General features: G+C 39.6%; 1 protein-coding gene across 1 annotated transcript in view; it reads left to right on the top strand.

The window, feature by feature from the left end:
- Positions 1–25,362, top strand: part of LOC117285974 (nesprin-1-like) — a 92,252-nt gene that overhangs the window by 28,447 nt on the left and 38,443 nt on the right. Inside the window, exons 14-26 of the mRNA XM_033763162.1 lie at positions 471–674; positions 1,691–1,898; positions 2,954–3,066; positions 4,408–4,613; positions 5,575–5,730; positions 8,198–8,489; positions 11,111–11,283; positions 13,899–14,208; positions 15,389–15,553; positions 18,215–18,571; positions 22,324–22,460; positions 23,010–23,187; positions 25,066–25,248. Of these exons, the coding sequence (XP_033619053.1) occupies positions 471–674; positions 1,691–1,898; positions 2,954–3,066; positions 4,408–4,613; positions 5,575–5,730; positions 8,198–8,489; positions 11,111–11,283; positions 13,899–14,208; positions 15,389–15,553; positions 18,215–18,571; positions 22,324–22,460; positions 23,010–23,187; positions 25,066–25,248 (2,682 nt within the window). The remainder of the gene's footprint in view (positions 1–470; positions 675–1,690; positions 1,899–2,953; positions 3,067–4,407; positions 4,614–5,574; positions 5,731–8,197; positions 8,490–11,110; positions 11,284–13,898; positions 14,209–15,388; positions 15,554–18,214; positions 18,572–22,323; positions 22,461–23,009; positions 23,188–25,065; positions 25,249–25,362) is intronic.

Below are 25,362 nucleotides of genomic sequence, written 5' to 3' on the forward strand. Positions count from 1 at the left end.
TTCTGAAATATATCATCTCAAGAGGAGAAAAACAAATGTTTCCTACAAAAATAAAATTGCTACATCATAAAGGCTCAGTAGTGCGTATCCCAAGAAGAGTATACTTTGGGCAGAGAATGTGTGGGTGTTCCTTAGGAGATTCAAGAATAGAGTTTGGGTCACCTCAGCTCCATGTAGATCTAGCTATGATTTTAGAATGTGATCTCATGTATTCCCTGGAGCCTCAGTCCAAACCACACCTTTAACATCCACTGTTAGCTACAAACCCTGCTCTCCACTTTCCCATCACTTGATATTTTGGCAATTTATGCTCCTGGTTTTCCTTCCTGGAAAACACATGTTAGTATTGGAGCAGCTTCGATGGTGAAGCTTATGCTTTCTCAACAAAGTTGCACATAAACAGAATTCTTACTGAATGAGTGTTCTTTTGGTCTCCACAGACTTTAATAAAAATCTTGCCTTATAATTAGTTTATAGAAGCAGACTTAAGGCAGAAACTAGAGCACGCTAAAGAAGTAACTGAAGAAGCAAAAGGAACCTTGAAGGACTTTACTGCTCAAAGTACAAGCATAGAGAAATTCATCAATGACAGAACAGTGTGGCTGATGAAAGTGGAAGAGTCCCTGAGGAGCTGTGCCCAAGCCAAGACGTGTAAGGGATTGAGAAAAGTAAAGGTAGGTGCTGGACTGTTCGTAAGTGCTTCTTCTTGAATGATGCTAGTAGTTCTCCTGTTGGTAACAGCCATAACGAAGAGCACAGTCTCTGTTTTCAGTTATTCATACTGGCAACCAGACCAACTAATATATGGTACAGGACAAGGCAAAATAAGCAACAAGTGAAGAACTAGACACGGGTGTTGAGAAACAAATGAATAATCTAAAACCAGAAAGCATATATGTTGCAGTGCCTTCTCAGAGACTGTGCTTGTTTATGTATGTGGATGTGTATGCTTAGATACACATATATGTATATATTTATGTGTGTAGTTTGGTAAAAAGGTAAACCTATAGAAAAATTAGTAGACTTTCTGTCGATACTTAAACTTGAATGTCAGATATTTTATTAATTATTTTTATGGTCAATCTGACTGCTATCATCTAGAAAATGTTATAATTTTGGAAGAGTACAGAAAACTTTTTCCATGTCACTTGACCATATTTATTGATGACACTCCTAATTAACTGTATGTAAAAAAGTGTACATCGAGTTAACTTTTGATCATATATATGTAGTCTATTTGTCTTTTAGCATATTTTCTTACTATACTTAAGACTAAGGACATATTTTACAATTAGCTGCTACTGTTGTTGGCATAGCCTGGGACCTTAATCAAAACCCAAACGGCACACTGAAGAATGTGATATTTCTCACAAGGTGACCAGTGTCCAGACCATGGACTTAGGCGGAAGTCCATATGATGAAATCACTCAATCTGCTCGAGAACTAAACCCAAATTCTAGCCACTTTCCATCAGCTACTGTTACTGAGGAGAACTGGGAAGGCTTAGTGAAGAAGCCACACAGGGCTGTCACAAATATGCAGACACTCCCACCCCCCGTGTATAAACTGCTGCGTGAATTTCGCCAGCACCACGTTCAGATGGAAAAGATTATTAGGGTGGAGCCAGTGCCTTGTTTCTTGTGAGTCTCTTTCGAATGAACACCTCTCACGGTATATTTTCACTCTGCAGGATATAGAAAAAGAACTCCAAAGTCAGCAAAGGAACATTGGCTCTACCCAAGAGAATCTCAACGGTTTGTGCCGCAAGTACCACTCGGCAGAGCTGGAGAGCCTCGGCCGGGCAATGACGAGCCTGATAAAGAAGCAGGAAGCTGTGAGCCAGCTGTGCTCTAAAACTCAGGCCAGCCTGCAAGATTCTCTGGAAAAACATTTCAATGGTGAGGGCTGGCGGGTCTGGGCGTGGGTAATTGTTCCTAAGAATGAGTCCAAGCTAAATGCTGCCTAAAAACTGCCAGGAAAAGTTGGAGGAAACTTTCCAAGAGGCTATCATTTGAAAGTCACTTCTGCATTAAGATTGGCGCAGCAGAAATACTGTGCTGGGGGCTTTTACCCTATGCAGAATTCTTCTCCTTTCTCCCCAGGAAAGCAAGTGTCCACCATTCTAACGATTCCAAATTTCATCTGGATTTTCTACACATTTATTTAGGAATGTAGAAAATTACTTCCGCGTTCAAGTGACCCACAGCCACTGATGAAATAATAAGGAAATTTTCAATGCTAGGATGAAGTGCCACAATAAACTGGGAAGTCAGGAGACCCTGAGGGCAGCTGTGAGTGAGGAAACCGCCCATCCGCTGTGCTCCTGCTTCCCCACTGCAGGGCCAGGGGCTGACGTGAATGTACAGCAGCTCTCTCGGGTGACACGGTAGAAAGGGGGAATGGTTCATCTGTGGGCAGTAAGAATGTCTTCAGCCAGGTACTGCGCATCCCTGTAATCCAAGAACTCTGCGAGGCTGAAGGAGGCAGAAAGATGACATGTTCAGTTTCATCTCGGGCAACTTGGTGACTTAGAGGGCCTCATCTCAAAATAAAATATAAAAATGGTCTGGGGCTGTAGCTCAGTGCAAAGGCCCTAGGTTTAATCTCCAGTACGGAAAAAAAGAAAGAAAGAAAAAGAAAAAGCTTCAGTGCTCCAGAGCATTTCTGCCCTTGCATTCTTACATAGTCTTTACCCAAAGAAAGAAGCATGGTGGGCGGTCAGGCTTTCCAGGAACACCAGTTACTTATACTCTACTCTAAGATGAGTTTCCATCTCTGCCATACACAGTAATGGCTGGAGATCATGCTGTATTTTTTTTCCTATCATTTTATTTCTGGAATATTTTGTAAGACAGAATGAGATGGGCTGAAGGTGAGAAGAAATCCATGTGTCAATCCTGGGAACTTGTTCGGCCTTTGGGATTTATTCCTGATTCTCATTACTTTTCAAAAGATTCTATGCAGGAATTCCAAGAATGGTTTTTGGGAGCAAAAGCAGCAGCCAAAGAATCATCTGATCGAACTGGTGACAGTAAAGTTCTGGAGGCGAAGCTCCATGGTCTCCAGGTAGGGAAGCCGGCATCCTTCCTCTCCAGATTGTACTCAGGGGTCTTCGGGTTATCTCATTTCCCAAATTTATTTTCATCCATCTTTTCTTCTTCCCTAACAGAATTGGCCTTACTGAGTCAAATAAACATAGGCAACACAGAAAGTCACTTAGAGAACACCTCAGAGCTAGAGAAGGTCTATGCCTCTTTGTCTCTGTTTTTGCCAGAGAAAGATGTTTTTGGAATTCATTAAAAATTAAATCTAATTTTTTCATTTTTATAGTAGCAGAATTGTGAATAATGTTACCTATTTTATCTCTATTATGGAGATTTTAAAAGGGGCAAAAAGTAATTGTCTAAATTTTGAGGTAAGATATATGCAAATGAAAGTAACGGCTATTACAAGTTATTTGGATTCTATTGACTAAGAAAATTGTTTGAATTCAAGGAGAAAGCTATTGTAAAGCAGAGTTAAGAAATTACTTATAGAACAATAGGTTCAAATTAGGGTTTGGCCAAGTTTTTTTAGTACCTAATTTGAGCAGAGCACTGGAGACTTAATTCAAAGTTAATTATTGGGGAGGGGATTTTTAAAAACTAACAAGAACCCTGTGGACTTTGTGGCCTAATGCATGACAAAAATTATATCAGTAATTCATTGTATTAGAAGTCAGGGAGTGAAGATTGTCATGGTAAAGGAAAGGTTATTTTGCGGGAGACATGATGAATTCAGATATGGAACTGTCCCCTTGAAAGCTTAGGATCCACGAATTCCTCAAAGAACTCCCTAAAGAAATGTCAGAGTGACAATTGGCATGGCACTCAGTGCTCAAGGGAGAGGCTCGGCTATTTTCTTTGGCTCTGTAGGAGCCATTCTATGTACACTTTCAAGGAAGAGGCACATGCAAAAGAGGAAAAAGTTCCTTTCCTTAGGGCCTGACTATGTGTGTTGGATGGATAAGAAGAGGATGAGGAGGAGGAGCAGGAGGAGGAAGAAGAGGAAGAGGAGGAAGGGAGCAGGTGGCCAAACAGTTAGAGGAATGTCACAGTACTTCTGAGACATGGAGACTGGGGAGGAATTGAGAACAAGATGGCAATGTGATCGTCCTCTTTGCTGTATGGACATCAGTTTGTCTTCAGTGGCTCACAGGGCTGCTAGTACCATCCTTAACTAGGAGCCTTGGTTCTACCCATTCAAAGGCATCGTTCTCATCCCAGCCTCATTAGACATTTTCCTCCTGGGCTTTCCTTTTCTTCTCTTTCTCTGCTAGCTCAGCTTAGCATTGTAAGGAAGGAGCCCAGGCACCAGTGTCTCTGAATAATAGCAAATATGTCACATGACCTTTATTTCTCAAAACAGAACATTCTAGACTCAGTCAGTGATGGGCAAAGCAAACTTGATGCGGTCACTCAGGAGGGACAGAGCCTGTATGCACATCTGTCTAAACAAACTGTCAGCAGCATTCAGGAGCAAATTACAAAGGCGAATGAAGAGTTTCAAGCTTTCCTGAAGCAGTGCCTTAAAGATAAGCAGGCTCTCCAAGATTGTGCTTCTGAGCTGGGGAGGTAGGTTGCTCCTATAGATGTAGATATCACTACAAACAGAGTAAAGAGGCTTGTGAACAAACACAAATTTGAAATTCTGAGTTTAAGTTGTAGTGATGTTTGATCTACCTTCAGTGCAGCCTCATTCTAGGACAATAGTTAATTGCTCAGACTCTAAATTAGTTATTATTTTTCTATATATAAAAGTTATTTTCAGTAGTAATTGTAAATGACACAGTTGCAAGCAATTTTCATCTGTTTGGCTAAAAGAAGATATTAGTGCTTTGATACATCCAGTTTTAGGTGATCCAAGATTTTTCCTTGTGTCCACTTCTGCTTGGATAGTATCATGGCAGAAAATGACTGAAGACTTTTATGGATCAAGATTTCAATCAATAATATGTTAATAAGGATGAATATCAAAATACAAGCAAAAAATTCTCATCACTATGAGGAGAAAATATCAAATTGCCTTTCTGGTAGCCAAATAACTTCCCTTACACTTGTCCAGGTTTCTGGGAGAGCTTAAACTGTCATCAAAACTCCGAGCTTTTGCACCAAATTCAAATTCCCTTAAGAAACAAAGACATGAAACCCACTTTCCCTTCTTTCCGTGGAGCTGTACATGCCCCACCTGTCTATCCACTGGCACCAATTCAAGAGTGTTTGTACCCAGACATACAAAGTTAAGTGAATGTTGGCACGGAAATGTAATCATACTGTCCATTTCCAATTATGAAATCAATTTAGTTAGGAACAGTAACTTTTCCCTCCTTGTATCTCAAAACACATTACCGTGACTTGTCACTTTGTTACTGAAACATGTGAAAATTTAAACAGACTTATTATTGATCTTTCTTTATAACTGGAAATTTCATGGGATCTTATTTGCCATAAAAAAAACATAAGGACCTTAGCTTTTAGAACTTACTGTTTTAATGAGCACAGCAGAATTTTTCTAAAATAATTTTCTTTTCTTTAGCTTTGAAGATCAGCACAGAAAACTAAACTTATGGATCCATGAAATGGAAGAAAGGTTAAGTACAGAAAATTTGGGAGAGAGTAAACAGCATCTTGCTGAAAAGAAAAATGAAGTTCATAAAGTTGAAATGTTCCTGGGAGAACTTCTGGCTGCTAGGTATGAAAACAAAAATAGAATGGCTCCTTTACCTGCTATTATATTTCAACTACTTTATGGTCTGTTTTGGTTTGGTTGTTTGTTCATACTTTTTCTGGTCCCTGAATGCCTAGAATACAAGATGTCGCTACTGTATTCTTCACTTGATCTTAGCCAAAAGGCCGAGAAGCGATCGCTACTGTATTCTTTATAGCAGTGTGTGTCATTCTGCAGTCCGCAGGTAGAAATAAAAGCTCATCTGCATATGAGTTCCACCTTTGTGCTGGCCAGGTCTCTCACCTGCTGTAAGTCTTCCTCTTTCCCTTTAAGCACAATGTTGACCATACTGTGCCTTCCTTTCTGGGGTTGTTTTGAGGACTGAGTAATATCATGTGAAGCAGATAGGAAGAAAAGGAGACCTGAAGCTTGCAATAACTATAAAGGTACAAAATTAATGCTGTGGACTTCAACTTCCTCACACATTTCATGCTCTGCTTGCAATTCCTATGCACCCATCCTCGTATTCTTAGTGAAGGAAAGAGGCTTGGTCATTACGTCTGACTCTCCTTTGATTCCTTTCCTCTAAACAGTCTTTTGCTTTTCATTCCCTCCCCAATGAGAGGGGAAGCCATAGTTTCTTTATCATGTAAAGGCTGCTGGTCTGTGCTTCTGCCCTACCACCCATCTTCCGCACCCTGGTTCCTAAATTCACGCTTTACCCCTGGCGTGTCTAGTTGTTTTCTCTTCACCGGAAGACCTAACAATTTCCTCCATAGAAAAACAGCTTCAATAACACCTGAGCTCCTGAAAATCATCCTCTTAAAGAGTAGGAGTCTATGTGAGGAAGAAAAGGATAGTACCCTACTGCTTGCACCGATAAATCAACAATAATTAACTTTGTAAAATGTAACTAATTCAGGTCCTGAGCTTTCCCCATGGCTACCACATCATCTTTATGGTCACCCATTCCTAGTACTCCTTGCTTTGAGAAACAAGCATGTAAACAACTGAATAGCAGAACCTTACTGGTAGCTGCTTATGCGTGTGCAAGTTTGATAACTGTTATAGTTCCCCTGAAACATGTTTGTTCCATCACTGGGAGCCATTACTGATGGCTACATCTGTTTACTCGATCACTACAACATCCAACTAAGTCTTTCAAGATCAGGGACTTCACGTCTTCATCTTCATATTCTCATTGTGTAGGGAGGTGCTAGAAAAATAGAAATGCTCATAGAATTGGCAAAATAATAGCACTATTGTCACACATTTACATTCTTAAAATTATACTATGCTTTATTTCGCTATCCAAACCTCTACTATTGTCTGGATACAATTTAACACAAGCAAACCCACCTCGCTTGGCTTTCTAGACCTGCTAAATGGCTTTATATATTGTCAGCTTCCTTTTCTTCTCCACAGACTTCTCTTTACAGTACTTTCCCTTGTGCCAACTTTTTCTGCCATCATTATACATTGGAGAGAGTGCTCTAAATACCTTTCATCCCAGATCCAAGGTCTTTACTCGTCATTGTTTTTGTAATAATTACATTTTTTTATCTTTATTGACACATCATTTTTCTTAAAGTTTTACTTTCTGGTATTCCAAGTGCCGATGATAGCTGACCTTAGGTGTGCTTGTACTCAGGGTGAATCATGAAATGACAGTTAAATGTCTAAACTCTGAGTTAAGTAGGAAGAAGATAGTTGGTTCTTTTTAGTGTAACAGCAGGATGACTAAAGTATGAAATAGAATACTGTACATCCAAATTGGTAAGGGGATAAGTTTCAAATGTTCTCACCACAAAAAAAATTAAATATTTGAAGTGATTGACATATTAACCTGTTCAATTTAATTACTGCACATCATATTCACGTTATAACATCACTTTATACCATAAATATAGGCAATTATAAATTGTCAGCTTACAATGAAAATAACTACAGTAAATGGCTGTCCAAGTATGCAATGAAGCAACAAACAGAAAACAAAACTCTGAACTCTATTTCAAAAACAAAACTAAGATGCCACAATGTAACTAGGGGATAGAATCTACCATTGTATGTGTGGCCACTTTGCAGGTGACCGTATGTGACACAGGCAAAGTGTATACTTCAGAGTACTTTAGGAACTGAAGAGAGCTTGTCACAGTTAGAACACTCAGTAGGAATGGAGAGATGCCAGGGATGAGGCTGAAGAGGGAGCAGAGACCACTTTCTGAGCTGAATTCTTGGTGAGATGGTCAGCTCCGTCGCTGCTATTTGGACACAGACACAGCGCGGCTTGGATCATTTCCACCAACAGCCGTTAACTCCATTAAGAGAGAGCATAGGAGAACACAAGTATCCAGCCTGGTCCCAGCATCTTACTTTTAAAGGCATGTCAGCTGCGAGCCTGTCTGGCTCCTGCTCCAATATCAACAATCATCTGTCACTCCCCTGTGCTCCGGAATGTCAGAATTAAATTTTTTCCCTGTTTCTTTTTTAGAGAATCTCTCGATAAACTTTCCCAGAGAGGGCAGCTTCTCAGTGAGGAAGGCCACGGTGCAGGGCATGGTGGCCGCCTGGGCTCCCAGCTCCTCACCAGCTACCAGAATCTGCTCAGGATGACCAAGGAGAGGCTGCGGGGCTGCCAGCTTGCCCTCCAGGAGCACGAAGCCCTGGAGGAAACAATGCAGGACATGTGGTCCCGGGTGAGAGACGTCCAAGACAGGCTGGCCTGTGCAGAGAGCACCCTTGGGAGCAAGGAGACCTTGGAGAGGCGGCTGTCACAGATACAGGTAGGGGCAGGCAGCCAGCTGCTCACAGCTGATGGAAAGCAACTGGAGTAGATTCTCAGGGCTTTGAGTTTGTCCTAATCCTTCTGGGAGCCATTAAATAAGGATTGTGTGGACAAAATGGAGCCATCAGGCAAAAAAGATATAGAGGGGACAATTCTCTCTTGGAAAGGAGCAATTTTGCTCAAATACCTTTAAAATTATTTTTAATTTAGTTGAATCAGCAAGCACTGAGTACCTACCCTGCTCTGAGCACCGTGCAAGTAGCTGGGAATGCAAAGGTAAACATTTGTCCTCGTTTTCTAGGAGGTCATGGTCTCACGGGAGAGATTGGTGCATCACACAGCATTTGTACAGGTGTGGGTAGGGGCCATGCTGGAAGTAAACCAGGCTGTGCACACAGCAGATCACCAACCCAGACTGTGGCAATGTGGGTCACTGTCTTGGTTCATTTTCTCATTGTTGAGACAAAATACCCAACACGCACAGTTGGAGGAGGAAAGATTTATGTGGCTTATGGTTCCTAGAGATTTCGGTCCACAGTCGACTGGCTCCAAGGCAGGGTGGCACAGTAGAGGAACATCACAGAGGAGCCGTAGCCCAGGGCAAGCAAGCAAGGGAGAGCACATTAGCCTTCTTTCTGTCCCTTATATTTATGCAAGTTACCCACCCTGGGGCAGGTGTAGCACACACACCCTTAATCCTAGCCAGAACGATGCCAGGCCAATGAGTGGGCTGATTTAGTAATTACACACCCTGGATCCAAGCACCACACACTCTAGGTCCAGCCATCTCTGAAAAGCCTCCCCTCTATGACTACATGAGGCTTCAGGGGGACATCTAGACACCCCAATCATAACAGTCAACTTGAAAAGTAGGAATCAGCCAGGCATTGAATGTATGGGACAGCTAAGGTTATGGCAGTTGTGTTTTCATTTTCAAAACAATTTATTTTCACTCTCTAAAACCAATCAATAAATTTCTCATTTCTAAACTAGGGGCCAATGTTTTCTAAGAATTTAAGTTGGAGTTCATATTTGTCTCCAGGACTCCCTGGTATTTAATGTCGAAGTGAAATGTGATTTTTTTTTTCATTAAATTTATCGGTACATTTTAGGTATACGATACAGTTACATTCATCATTGGGACCTTGTATCTTTACACAGTGTATCTTGGTTCTTACTTTTTCCCTATTCCCCTGTCCTCTCTTCACCCCTTTCACCCTTTCCTACTTAAAATGACTTTGTTTCCATTGTTTTCCTTTTCTCATATTTTTTTTCTTTTTCCTTCTTTCCTTTCCCCTACCCTTGCCACTTTGCCTACTCCTTTAGACCTTTTCTTCCTGTTTCGCATCATCAGTTTTACAATTTGAACCTTATTTACACTTTTAGTTTTTCACACCAGAGAAACTATTTGGTATTTACACATATATGTCCTATTTATTTCACTTAAAAGTATGGCCTCAATATGCATCCAGTTAGTTATAAGTGTCTCTAGTTTCTTGTTCTTTATGACTGAGTAGTACTCCATTTTATAAAAAACAAAATAAAACAAACAAGCGAGCAAAAACATGTCTTCTTTATCCAGTCTCCAGTTGATGGGCAATTGGGCTGTTTCCTAGTTTTAGCTATTACAAACTGTGCGACTATAAACATGGGTGCACATATACCACTGTGGTATGATTCTTTTAATTCTTTTGGAAATACACCTGGCAGAGGGATGGCTGGGTCAAATGGGACTCCCAATCCTTGTTCTTTGAGGTATTTCCATATTGATTTCCACAGTGGTTGCACCAGTCTGCACTCCCACCAGCAATGGAGAAGGGTTCCTTTTTCCCCACAATCCCGCCAGCATTTTTTGTTGGTTGATTTCATGACAGCAGCCATTCTTTCTAGGGTGAGGTGGAATCTCAGTGTTGCTTTCTGCATTTCTCAAATGACCAGTGATGTTGAACATTTTTTCATATGTTTATTTGCTGCTTTTATTTCTTTGAGAAATGTCTGTTCATTTCAGATGCCCATTTTTCAATTGGGTCTTTATATTTGGGGGATCTGATTTTTTAAAGTTCTTTATGTATCCTATATAGCAGTCTTTTGTCTGAGAAACAGCTGATAAAACTTTTTCCCACATTGTAGCTTGTCTCTTAGCTCTGTTGGCAGTTTCTCTTGCAGTGCAGAAGCTTTTTAATAAGATGAGATCGCAGTTGTTGATCCTTTGTGCTAGGTGAAATGATCACATAGTAGGGCCTAGAATTGATTGTTATTTTTTTCTCATTGAGTTTATTGGTACATTTTAGGTATACAGTACAGTTACATTCATCATTGGGATCTTTACATGACGGGCCTCAGTTCTTGTTTTTTTCTCCTTATCCCTGCCCTCCCTTCAATCCCTCCTCCCTTCCCTATTTACAGATACTTTATTTCCATTTTTTCATTTTCTCATGTTTTTTTTCTTTTCCCTTTTTACCTTTCCCCTACCCTTCCCATTTCTCCTACACCTTTGGTTGATTGTTATTTTTAATGGTAAGATGTTCCTTACTTTAATTTTTGTGAGAAACATAACCCTTCTTAAAAAACAGCAGATTTTCATGCTCCTACTGACAAATGTCCTCTCTCCTCTCCCAGGATATTCTCTTGATGAAAGGTGAAGGAGAAGTCAAGTTGAACATGGCCATTGGCAAAGGGGAACAGGCCATGAAAAGCAGTAGTGAAGAAGGTCAGAAGGCGATTCAGGCTCAGCTACAGACCCTTAAGAATGCATGGGCTGACATCATGAGTGCCTCTGTCCATACTCAGAGGTATAGTTTGTTTTAATATGTTTTTGCTCGCATAAAACCCAATGGCTTAGTAACTGAAGGAGCAGGGCTGAGGCACCCTGGGGTAGAGTCACCAAGCATGCTATTTTAGCATGTTGTATGTATGCTTGCCCCTGCCTACTTCGCATTCCCCAAGGGATAAAGACTATGCTTGTTAGCTTGCTTTGTTTCTGTGTTTTTGTTTTAGTTTTTAAATGTTTGCATCTCCCCACTAACATCTCTCAGGGAATCTTGCCCATACCATGTGCTCAAGAAAACACTTCTTGTCAAATTATTAAAGCAAGGATACATGGTTCTTTAATAATATTAAGCTTTGTAAAGGAACATGTGGGAAATACATTGTTGGCAACTATTGAGCTTAAGTACAAATCCGTTATTTAACCAAAGGTGAGATCACCCACATAGGGACTGTAGGAAACAGAGAGGGTGGTTTTCATTGTCACAGTGGTGGGGCCCAGAAAGGCAACAGCCTACAAAGTGAAGAGCAGTCTCATACCACAAAGATACAGCCCATGCACAGCTTTCGTAGTGCCACACAATCTCATTCATGTGTGGACTCTAAATAATTCATCTAAAAGAAATGAAAGTAGAGTGTGGAATGGTAGTTAGAGAAAGCTGGAAAGAGCAGAGCTAAGGAGGGATGGGGAATGGTGGTGAAGTGCGTACTAAGTCGTACTTAGGAGGAAGACATCCTGGGATGCTAAGGCATACAGTGTGCATTTGGAAAGACAGAGAAAAGTATATGAAGAGTTTTCACTGTAAAGAAATGATAAACGAGATAGATAAATTTAACCTGGTTTCAACATTATACCATGTGCATATGGATTGAAATATCACTTTAACCTGAAATCTGTAGAATTTGAATGTTTTATGTAAAATTATATTTTAATTTAAATGATCACAAATCAGATTTATACTGACCCACACCTGGGACCCACACTGAAGGTCACTTACACTACCAGATCATGTACGAAATGAGTGCCCAATGTGATTGTCACAAATAGATGAAGGAAGAAAACAAGTTAATAAGCATGGCCGCCATCCATTGCAGCGTCACCAATAAGCTGTAGTTACACCGAAAAGTTGGAAGTTTTTAGTTTTTTGCTTTTTCCTTTAATACAGAGCACAAGGAATGACTCGCAAAGTAAGCAGGACTTTGTTTCTTAGTAATAACTCCTAGTGGTCTGCAAGAAAAAGGTCAGATTCTGTGATATCTTATTCTAAAGCAGCCTGGTAGAGCACCATCTAAACTACCCAACATTTGGCAGTAAGACAGCATCACAAAATTTCATAGGACTGTAAGCGAATACTTTGTAGATATTAGAACAAAAATGTAAACATAAGAAGCAGATTCAGATCTTTGACTTTCCCATTTTCGTATGCTGTTGGACAGTGAGATATTGAGCAGTAGCAGAATTCAAAATATTGTGTTAAAATAATGAAACAAAGGAAAATTGTTCCCTCTAACTGCTCAGATGCTAGGGTACATAGAAGGGTGTACTCCAGAAAACTCTGACCCAGGTTGTGTAACTCAGAGTTTTCAAAAGACATGCGGTGGGTGTAGAAGGATGCAGGTCTAGGTGTCTTACAAAGAAGTGACATTGACTCTGACCTTTTAGAAAATTATTTTAGGAAAGAATGGGACTATGCAATGTATGTGATGAGGGTCCTATTGATGCCAAAGCAGCAGTTTGAGTGAATATTGGAAGTTTGTTAACCAAATCCTAACTTAACATGTATGTGAGGGAGGCTGGGGCAGTCACTGAAGATGGATTTAGAATAGTTTGTAAAGCTCAATTTTGGGCAACTTTTCTGAATGCCTGAAAGAAAGTCTGAAAGACTTTCTTTTAGTATCTGGAAAGCTAGTTAGTTACTTCACTGTTATGTCTGTGACTGTACATTTTTTACATTACACATACATAGAGACTACATTTGCTCACATATATAATACAAGGCATCGGCTTGTGTGTGTATATGTACGTGGCCTTAAATGAAAAACAATCTACTGATATTATTTATTCGGAGAGAATGCCTTGAATATTGAACTGCAGACAAAATATAATTCCCATATTATTTTTAATAAAATAAGCTAGTCCCAAGAAACTTAATAATTGATGTATACATATACTAACTAAAATTGAACTGATGTTTCCAGTGCTGAGTTTTCACAGCATTGTATGTACATTTGTCTGTCTACTTAAGATGCCTAGCACGTGGAAGGCAGGTCTCCCGATACAAGATTGACCACAGAACCTCATTTCACATTTCAGCATTGATTTATGCTGTGTGAAGGAACTGTGCTCTGGGTGCAGTGGATCAGAGAAGCACATTTTCCCTGTACTCAAAGCAACATTTTCATCCCTTACAGAAGTATTCAGTGAAACCATTTACAAGAATGTAGTGACCTAGTAGCCTTTTGTTTTGATTTGGTTTGGGTTTGGGTAGTGCTGGGGATGGAACCCAAGGCTCTGCGCATGCCGGACAAGCCCTGTACCCCTGAGCCACATCCCCAACCCAAGGATGTAATGACCTTGAGATTGGGCTTTGGTAACAATATCAAAATAAGTCATTTTTTAAATGTGTGGCATTAATTCTAGCACGCTGGAGTCTGTGCTTAGCCAATGGAATGACTACCTAGAGAGGAAAAACCAGCTGGAGCAGTGGATGGAATCAGTGGATGAAAAAATAGAATGTCCTTTACAACTGCAGCCAGGCCTGAAGGAGAAGTTTTCCCTGCTGGACCATTTTCAGTCCATCGTCTCTGAGGCAGAAGATCACACCAGTGCTCTGCACCTTCTGAACGCCAAGTCCAGAGAGCTCTACGAGAGGACTAGTGATGAGTCTTTCAAGGAAGCCACCCAAGAGGACCTGAAGATGCAGTTTTATGATATAACAACTGTGGCCAAGGTTAGTGTTTTACAACTGAGAAAGGCTTCTTCAAGGCTTAGTAAAGAGTAAGATAAAGGTCAAGCCCAGCAGTACACACCTGTGATCCCAGAACATAGGAGGCTGAGGCAGGGGGATAGCAAGTTCAAGGCCAGCCTGGTCTACACAGTGAGAGCTGATTAAATTATTGGAGAACGACCTGCTCTGAAACTGTCTCTTTGTTTTATTTTGTGGCTGACATTAAAGATTATTTCTCATCTACACTTGCAGATGTATTTTTCTCTTTCTGTTTCCTTGGGATTATTCATTATTTTCTGCCCTTTTCTACTTTGTCAGTCAGTTCATCTAACTTCTTTGTAAGATTCTGGACCATCAGTGTTGAAAGTTCCTTTGCTTTTGCTGCACATTTGTTTTATTAAATGCGGCTTATTTGCCCCCTTGATTTCAATCATGTGTTCATTTCCTATTTTAGTACAAACCACCTTTTCCTACCCTCCAGAACATAGTCTATTTCATGTATTCCATTCTCTAAATAAATCTTTATTTGCCTCCATGATTTTTCTTTTGGATAATTGTGACTAGTATAGAAATCAAGGGAGAATTGCGTTAGTTTTTAGCTACTTTGGTTTGCTTTTGGGAACTCTGCCTTATTGATATTACAGTTAGTAACAAACATACTCATCTTCATTTTTTGCTAAGTGTGACTCCTGACCTTGACATTTTTGGATGTGTAACTTTGGGCCTGCTGCTTAACTTCTGTAAACTTGTGTGTCCTTCCCTGTTTAAGGGTGAGAGTGATAGTATCCAAGTCACAGAAGTGGTGTCAGGATTAAATGGCAAATGGGCTTAAAGTGCTCAGCAGAATGATCTACACCAAGCTAAAACAAATAATTGCTTGAATAATAAAAATAATTTCAATAATTGTGATGAAGTGGGTTGTAAAGGATACTAGCCAACTTTCCTAAGTGTACCTTTTTATGCTAACAATAGTAAACTCGCAGGGGAAAAAACGGTTGCTTCTTCAAAGCCATAGTTAAAGATTTATAGTTTCTGTTTTAAGTATTAAACTCAGAGAAAAGTTAAGAATGAACATGAAATCCTCTGAGATACTTTAGCCTCTAAAGTATCTCAGGACTGTCATTTTATCTGATGTCATGTTCTCAGTAGCAACTGTTAAAGCAGCCTTTTCTGTGGTTACTAGGAGAAAATGAGGAAAGTGGAAGAGATTGTGAAAGACCATCTCATGTATTTGGACGCAGTCCAGGAATTCACTGATTGGCTCCATTCAGCGAAGGAAGAACTTCAGCGATGGTCAGACATGTCTGGGGATTCATCAGCCACTCAGAAAAAGTTGTTAAAAATTAAGGTCAGAAAACAGACTCATATGCTGCATTTGTTTCATGGGGTCTTGAGTACAGATAGCACAATTGCCATAAGAATTTGGTGTGTGAGGTTCTGACATTTGAAACATTTCCTTCCTGGTTCAAATTGGTTTATATTCAGTCAATAATCCTAAACATAAACAAGATTATATAAAAGAATTCAGAGGGCTTTGCACTTGTGGGCAAAATGCAGCATTTTCTGTGCGCAAATGTGGTGGTTGCTGTATTGTAACCCTAAGAAATAGATGCCAGAATGTGGGCTGGCAAAACCAACGCAGTGGTAACTCACTGTGCTCTTCTAGATCGCCGGCTCTGGAAACGGAAAAGCCATTCTTCACGCTGCTTCCCCTGGTTTTCTAGCTGTACCTTTGGGAAAGTTACTTTGTGTTTTCAGCCTCCCGTCTTAATTGGAAGCAGAAAATAAGAAGCAAGAAAATTAAAATAAAACCTCGCATGCAGAGTTGTTCTAAGGATAATTAGATCATGCATATACAATTTTTATAACTGAGCCTGCCACAAAGCACACTAAACAAAGAAGCCCAGTGCATTTGGTAAATAGAGATTCATTGGCCACGGAGTGACAAGGTGGGGAAGGGTCGAAGGTGAAGGTCAAGGCTGTAACCTGAGTCAATAGATCCATCACCACCTGAGAAAAATAAATGCACACAGAGGAGCCTGGTTATAGAGGGGCAGGCAGGAGTTCAAGGACGAACAGATGGAACTTGCGCTTAAGAGTGAGGTCTGTGAGATGCAGTTGAATATTCAGGGTATATTTTCAGGTTAGAAAGCTGTATTGGAGATGCAGTATTGGACATTATTCACACACAGTTGTTACTGCACTTCATAATGATGACGCTTTCATTCAAAATAAGGATGAGTAGAACTGCTGATTATAAATAGTCGATCTACTTTCATGCCAAGGAAAACTGGTAAGCATTTTCATAGTAGACACATCTTGAACTCCAAATTCAAAATCAGTCATTAAAGCACAGTTAAGCATGTCATTTTTTAAAAGTTATACTTTTCTTTATCAATTCACTGATTACTATATGTATATGCAATGACAAACAGGGATGGATTTAAGAATCCTGCTGCTAAGAGAGGTTGACTGTGTATATTAACTGCTGTGTATAGGATACATTTACACACGTGCCAAAATAAATTTCTTGTGGCTGAGCTTTGGACTACTCCATAAGTATTTTCAAATGATGGATCCTAAAATTTGGCAGTCTTGCATATAATTATGAGAAGGTATATGTATTTTAATCTAATTAAGTAAAGTCCAAGTTATATTATAAAAACTAGTTAAAGACATCCTTTATGCCTAACATAATTTATGAAATATGCATTATACTTATCCCACATTTTCATTTATTTCTTCTTCAAGTTTTTTTTCTTGATAATTATCCTTTCCTTCTATTTAATCCAGAAGTGATGTCATACTTTTTATTAAATGATAGCAAGACCCTGGCTTTAGCAATAGATATATAAATATATGAATGACAGTTGATTATTTCAGCAAGAAAAATTTCAGTCTAAGAAACCCATTCTCAGAAAGAAGTGCTGCTGTTTACCTACTTACCAATCCGTGTTTTAATTTGATCTTACTGCCTCTTTAGCATGTGTGCCTCTAGACCAAAACAGTATCTAAATTGCTAAATTCCTAGTAGTTTTTTTAAAGGTAAAATTAACAGTCATAGGTGAACCCAGTCTATGGATTACTAAACTCTAATTAAGTCAGTCTGTGAATCAGTCATTTTAGGTGCTATAAAAATGTTTATTTTAGGCACCGGAGTGTTTGGAAATGGGGAGGATTCGTTCTTCTGTTGTGATGGGTAGGCTTGGTACTGGCAGAACAGAAATGTGATCGAAGCCACCATCCTGTGGAAGAAGACAGTGGTGGGTGGAGACCATGAGCAGAACAAAGTTCGGTGGTCCTTGTTCACCAGTCCTTCTGCTTAGGAGGAAATTCAGATTTTTTTATTGACAGGCATGATACACTATGGGAAAACTCTGAAATCACTACCAAAACATTTTGACTTCCAGTGCACCCTTGATAGGAACTCAGTTCATTCTCGAGGCCTGGTTGTAACTCAGGTTGGTCAATTGAAGGCTCAGACTCCTCTACACAGCTTTCAAATTCTCTCTCCTATATGCAGGCAGATCTCAGTGTCCTGAAAGAGGCACTGGCCCGGGATTTCTCGATTAACCCTACACAGGAAGGGATGTTGTCATGTTCCTTCCAGAACTCTTTAAGAGTTAAATCTGTATCTGACACCATCTGGAAGCACAAGTGACCGGCATAGGGGCTGTAACTCAAGACTTTGATCTTAAGTTAAAACTAAAATTCCAATTATAACCCAAGTTGTTCCTACATCAAGCTAGTTGTACTCCAGCAGTGCACAGGTCCAGGGTGTCTGCCTGACCTGTCTCGTGCTGCAGCTTCCTCAGGGACTGTGCTACAGGCCTGGGAGCTCACAGTATTAGTTTGCTGCTCTTCTCACTCTGGAGTGGGTGGCTGTGTGGGCCCTGGTTCCTTGTGCACACTTGCTCCTAGCAGACAGAAAGCCTTCTGCACTCATTTGAAAACTTGCCGCTCTGTGACTCACGGCCTCCTTGGTTTCCATGGCGATATTCCATTACAGGAGCTGATAGATTCCAGAGAGCTGGGAGCGGGCCGCCTGAGCCGAGTGGAGTCGCTGGCCCCCGGGGTGAAGCAGCACACAGCTGCCAGCGGGTGTGAGCGCCTGCACACGGAGATGCAGGCCCTGCGCGCCGACTGGACACAGTGGGAAGACAGCGTGTTCCGCACACACAGCAACCTGGAGGACCTGGTCAGTCAGATGGCGCTTTCGGAGCAGGAGTTCTCAGGCCAGGTGGCCAAGCTCGAGCAGGGCCTGGGACAGTTCGGTGCCCTTCTGAAGACCTGGGCTCAGCAGCTGGCCCTCCTGGAAGGCAAGAACACGGACACTGAAGTAGTGGAATCCTGGCACGCGGGACATGTAAGTTGGCTTCCCCTTTTCTATTGGTGGCTATGCTAGAAAAAAAAAATTGTTTTCCTTTCGTGACGGTTAAAAAAAGTCTTTGCTAACTAAAATCATACAAAATCCAAACCTGGAAGAAGTGTGTATCTGATGAAACTTGCAAATGCTGATCTTTTTCCTTTTCTTATAAATCAAACTTTGGTAGAAGTTAAACTATGGGAGAAAAGGAATATTTATTTCTTGAAGGAAACGTTATTGTTAGAGACATTTTCCTTTCCTCTCTATGGTGCAATAGTTTGTAATACTGTATTGAGCCATTCAGTCTGAAAAACATGGCCCGTGGGCAGAGGAATAAATAGACAGAGAGTCATAGCTGATTTCTTGCCAGTTAACTATTTCAAAGAAATAAAAAATTGGGTTTATAGTTTTGAAACACATTTGGTGACCTCCTAAAGCACAATTAAGAGTTTTCACCCTGATTGGCTGTCCCGTGTGTGCTTTTGACAGATGTACTTGAATTAGCCAGTTAACTCACATTAACACAGTCGCCTCGTCATGCTTGCTGGACACCTTCATGATCCTTTTTTTTTTCTTTTCTCTTTTTTTAACTAATGGCAGTTCTTGCAGATTATGCAAAATGAAAGAAGAAAAGGAATAATGAAGAATGGGAAGAAACTTAAAATCTGTTTCCGTTCTTTCATTGTTCACTAATATCTTTCAAAACCTCTGCAGTGCAGTTTTACTCCGCTCTGAGTCATGGCTGTCCTTATAAAGAAGTTTAGCAAAGTAAACTCTGCTTCTATTTATGTTACAGTCAATTCAAAATAGCTCCAGCCAGTAAGAAAGTTAGGCAGTATTTCTAGCTTTGTTGTGTTCTGAGTGAAATAGTTGAAACAGATACTGCACACAATAAAATAGAACTTCATAATCATCTCTTCAGGTTATTTTCTGTGTAATGTTTCTAGAGTTTTTGTTTGGATGCTTAGCTGATATTTTTGTTTGCTTATTTTTTGATGTACTGACTCTTAGCTTTATGCACCAGAATAAAGCATAGGCAATTAGTTCTATGGAATAGAGACACAGGCATTGGAAATTCTTTCATGTGATCTGATTATGAAATAAAATCAGTTATGCTGGTTTGGTTCTTCTCTGTCTCTCTTTCTTTCCATTCCATTAACAAGAGTGCATTTTTTAAAAAACAAAGATTTGACTACACTTAGATTACACTACTGTTCGTAGCTATTGTTATTGTTTACTTTGGTGCTACTGACAGCATCTAATAGATGAGGGATACAAAAGCACACACCAGTGCCAGCATAAATTCAAGACTTCAGTGGACCTCACAACTCACCAAAGACAGCCCTTGCTTAGGGCCTCACCCACACTCAGCCCTAGGGCAGATGTTTTTGAGAAGAATAAAACATTGCCTCTCAGTATTCATATTTCATTTGTAATAATGGCATTTTATTTATAAAGGAGATAGTAGTTCAAATACAATGAATGTTTAGGGAAATGTTTATAGAGTAGTAGATTTGCTAAGGCTCCTATGGCATCATTTTGCTATTGGGGAGGCCTTGTCATTGAAGATACTGATCTCCAACCTTCATAACTATTTGCCTTAAACAGTGAAATGCTGGTACCCAAGGAATCTTTCAAAACATAAAGACCAGTGATCTAAAAACTAGACAATAGAATAATACAAAACACCTTGTTCAATGCATTTGCAAAACTTATTTATTTTAACATCTATTAAATTACTACTCTTTGAATACAGCAGTTCTCTTTTAGGTATATAAATAAATATGCATTCCAGTACTTAACTGAATCACAAATACATGACTCAGTACAATATTTTATATAATGCAAAGCTCTACTGAGATACTTTCATTTAGGACAAAGTCACAGGCATTTTTAATATAAAGTTTTGGCCCCCAATTTTTTCACTTTTAATGTTACCCAGTTTATAAATGACCAACTTGAATCTTAGTGTTTTTACTCCTTGGTTGGTAATAAGTTTCTTTAATTCTTATAATGTTTACCCTTAAATAATACATTCAATGTGGTAAAACAGTCATTCCTGGTTTAACATTTGGAGCTTCAAGGAGACACAGTCTAGCTACTTTCCATGATTGTAAACAAAAATCTTTCATGCCTTTCGATTCAGAGACTTAGCTACATAAAGAGGACAAAGCAAGACAGCCTGAGCTCTGCTCTCATAATCATGGCTCCAGTGGGAAGACAAATAGGTAGGAAACCAGTGGGCCCCCTGAGGGTAGCAAAGGCCTGCGGCACTGGGTCCTCTGATGAGGAGCTCTGCAGCCAGAAGGAGGGCAGAGGATCCTTCCAGGAACCAGTGATTGAGCTGAATTCTGAGGTATGAGAACTTAGGGGACAGGTGAAGGGGGGTAGGGGCACAAAAGGCCAATTTAAGGGAAAAGAAAAAGAGAAATGTAAGAGAGAAAACTAGAGAACAGGAGTCAAATTAGGAAGATATTGTGCAGCCTTAGAAAGAAAAGATGAAGATGTAAATGGGAGCAGAGGCAAAGAGGAGAGTGGGTCACAGGGCCAAGACATAAACCAGACCAGACCTGGATATCTCCAGCATGGAACCGGAAGGGGAAGCAGGGGCAGAGGCCAGCATGGTGCTTAGTCTGATTGATATCAACAGGAGGACAACAGTGCCACTTACTAGGTGGATGCAGTAGAGACCTGAGTGATTGAGAAGAGATGCAGTTGCTCTATAAGTTTGGGCCATCTCTTGGTAAATACCTCTAAAAGTAGTTTTAGAAATAGCAAGTTATTTGCATAATCATTTAGCTGTTCCTTGTCCTCATTTATTTGCTTGCTCTATTTGCTTATTTATTTTGAGTTAGTGATACCACTGTCCACACAGCCTCAATTATCTGGGGATCATTTTCTGGTTGATTTTATTAATTCATCAGTGGGCCAGAAATGCTGCTGAGTATTTGACATGCATGATCTCATTTGTTCCATGTGACAGCCCTGTAAGGAATGGTATAGCACAGTTGACCGTGGCTTTGATTTTGGAGGTGTCTTTGTCAAGCCTTAAGACTTTATTCTGGATTAAGTGTGTACAATACTGTGATTATTTGTGTGTGTGTGTGTGTGTGTGTGTGTGTGTGTGATTAATCAAACTATAAGCTTGAAAAGAACAAGAATCATACCTTTCTTCACTGGGGGAGGAGGATGTTCCCAAAATCTAGCAAAATGCTTAACACATAACAGACTGGTGTTTGGCAAATATTTGATGACTGTATGAATGAAATTATGAAGTGAATGAACTTCTAGTTAAATCAGATTTGTGGGTTATGAGAAATTCTGTCGAAGATTGCTGTATGCACAGTGCTATATAAAATCAATTGCTACATGTGTTGTTAATCCAATATAAGTGTGACTTTTATGGAGATGATCCTTCTTCACCTTTAAACAATGCATGTATCTCGTCATGGCCCAATCAGACTGCTTTTAAACAACATAGGATATTTTCTCTTCTTTTTGTTATCTCACTTCAATTCATTTGTCCACTAATCACTGGACTACATTTAATATTAGAGTGTCTATTCATGGATAGAAAGGGATATAAATTTACAAAAAACTAATTATGTATCATAGGGAATCCTGAAAATAGACTCCTTTTCTTTACTGTATTAGCTGTGTCAGTTCACCCTTCAGTAATAATTTGTAATATGGTTTATGCCTATATAGTTGGAGAATATTGAAATGCCTAATCCTCTATCGTGTTGTATTAGGAGATCCTGGATGCTCTACAGAAAGCAGAGCCTACAACAGAGGATCTCAAGTCTCAGCTGAATGAACTTTGTCGATTTTCTAAAGACTTGAGCACATATAGTGGAAAGGTTTCTGGCTTGATTAAAGAATACAATTGGTAAGCATAAGCTTTTCTGATGTTACAATTTTTTTTTTTTTTAAGAGACTGGGTCTTGCTGTGTTGTTCAGGCTGCCCTTGAACTTCTGCGCTTGAGCAGTCCCCCAGTCTCAAAAGTAGCTGGAACTTCAGGAACCACTACACCCAGCTTCAGAATATTTTCATATGAAGAGGAAGCTAAACTTGGCCTAGCACAGCTTGCCTGTAGTTCCGCTACTTGGGAAGCTGAGGTAGAGGATGATTGATGGAGATAGTGAGTTTGAGACCAGCCTGGCTATGTACAGAAGACCCGTTTGCAAAGAAAAGGAAGGAAAAGAAAAGCAAGGGAAAGAAAGGAAGAAAAAAAGAAAAGGAAAGAGGGAGGAAGGGTCAAATCAAGTAGAAGCTAGAGGCTTTTTAAAAATTTTTCAGATGTTATTTCAATAATAATATTAATTCATTAAATATTAAATGCATTACTAAATGTGGCAAATGTGATTCTGTCAAATATTATTTTAGTAAAACTGTATCATTTTCTCCTTTCACTGAATGTTCAAATCACTTTTTCAGTCTCTGTTTGCAAGCATCCAAGAGCTGCCAGAATAAAGAACAGATTTTACAACAAAGATTTCGAAAAGCCTTCCGGGATTTTCAGCAGTGGTTGGTGAATGCAAAAATCACTACTGCCAAATGTTTCGATATACCTCAAAATATTAGTGAAGTTTCCACAAGTCTTCAGAAAATACAGGTAAGAGTTTTATCGTAAAAGTGCTAACGTAGGTTAAAAGGTTCCCTTGGATCAGTGGTGGTGAACCTAGGACATGCATGCTATTGTTTTGTCTTTGAAAACAAAAAACGTTAATGTATGAGTTTTTTTTTCTAAAATAAAACTTCGGCATTCAGGTTTAATGACAATGTTGGCACTTTGCAATAAATAAGTGGGTATTGGGTTGCGGTTTAGGCATTCATCTCTAAAAGGTTCTGCAAGACAGCTCTAGATCTTTTTAGAAGTGCGCTACATATGAGTGTTCTAAAATGAAGTTTCAAAGAAATCCCCTGTTGAAACAATTGGAGAGAAACTCATCTATTCATATGTATAAATATGTGCTATTTTAGGTATTAACCGAGGTTTGGGAAATAATGAAAGCTATTCAATGTAATAAGCACTGTGCCTGAGCATTCTAAAGTGGATGCTCTCATTAATTTCCACTTTAACCATATTAAGTATTTGAGATTATTATTCCCAGATATACATAGGTAGAAGAATCATATCGAGTTCACAGCTGACGTGTAAAATAGCTAGAGTTTCAGCCAGATTTTATATTTATGTATTTGTTTTGGTTTCTTTTTTCCTAGTCTTTCCTTCATAAAATACAAGTTTATGGTATTGTTTCACACACCATCTGCAAACCCAACATTTTTAGACCTGGTAGCATTGTCGTTTTCTTATGCATGACTATTATTTCATTTCATAGGCTAGCACTATTGAGTGTGTGCTTACGAAATTTGAATTTTCCTCTAAAAGCATCAGCTTTAAATTATGTAGAAGGGTTGCTGCATGGATCAGCCCCCAAATAGTACTGACTGTATCCATTTCTTTTTTTTTTTTTTAATTCTTGGTTCATAGTGTAATGGAGTAACTTTTGCTTTGAAAAACTTGTTCCACTTAAGATTCTTCTTCCAGTTTTGCTCCAGGCTAAGGAGTAGAACTTCGGAATTTCAATTACCAATCAATTTGTGTTGCAGAAACTCAGTATTGTTTTCAAGGACAGCCATACACAAGACAGTCGTCTATTAAAACATGTCTTGGAGAGGTTCTTTGTTAGAGCATTTTGTTGACTATAACAAAATACTCAACCTAGGCTACTTTATAAAGAAAAGCAGTGCATTTAGCTCAGAAGTTTCAAGAGCATGGCACTGGCCTGAGCTCAGCTATCATAAAGACCTTCTGGTGAATGGCACCACAGCAGCAGGAGCACTTGGGAGAAGAACCAGACACACCATAAGACAGGAAGCCAAACAGGCTAAGTGACCGATTCCTCTAAAAGAATCCTCTTGTGGAAAAAAACAGCTCCTCAAGGTCCAGGCCCCAGTGACTTCGGAATATCCCGTTAATCCCCACCTCTTAACATTGCCAAGCTGAGGACTGAGTTCTAACACATGATTCCTTGAGGGACAAACTCATCAAACCCAAATCAAGTTTCTTTAAGCTAAAGTATCTACATTTCTATTTCTTGCTGAATAAATAACCTTTAGCACCTGGGCTTGGTGACACACAGTCCCAACATTCTGGGAGTCTGAAATAGGAGGTTGAAAGTGCCTAGGCAATTAAAGGGCTCAGCAAGACTTTGTCTCTCAAAAATAAATTTAAAAAAAAAAAAGGCTGGGTTGTATGTCAGCGTGAAAGCCCTAGTTCATAAGATACCCTTTCTGTACTACAAGCCAGAATTTAAATTCTCAAATAAAATACAACTTGAAGATTGAAAGAAAGACCTAGGTCATTTCAAACATGCAATAAAAATAGCTTACTTCTTCTCTTTGATTTCATTGAGAAATACATAGGAAAATCAAAAAATGTTATAGTACAGAGCATTTTATTGTGCTAATATTACATTTTTCTGTGTAGGAGTTTTTGTCAGAAAGTGAAAATGGGCAATTTAAGCTCAACATGATGCTATCGAAAGGAGAACTTCTGACTTCTCTGTTGACCAAAGAGAAAGCAAGAAGTATCCAGGCCAAAGCGGAAGCTGCAAAAGAAGACTGGAAAAACTTTCATTCAAACCTCCACCAGAAGGAATCTGCCCTAGAGGTAAGATGTAGCCATTTGCAGGGACATGTTGTGTGTTCACTGTTGCCCTTAGCTAATCCAGAGTTTCAGGCATTCAAGACCCTGAGGGTGACTTTGGCTGTGGCTCTGTCATCA

Source organism: Fukomys damarensis, unplaced genomic scaffold (genome assembly GCF_012274545.1).
Source record: "Fukomys damarensis isolate Sample0158 unplaced genomic scaffold, DMR_v1.0_HiC HiC_scaffold_14, whole genome shotgun sequence".
Taxonomy (NCBI): domain Eukaryota; kingdom Metazoa; phylum Chordata; class Mammalia; order Rodentia; family Bathyergidae; genus Fukomys; species Fukomys damarensis.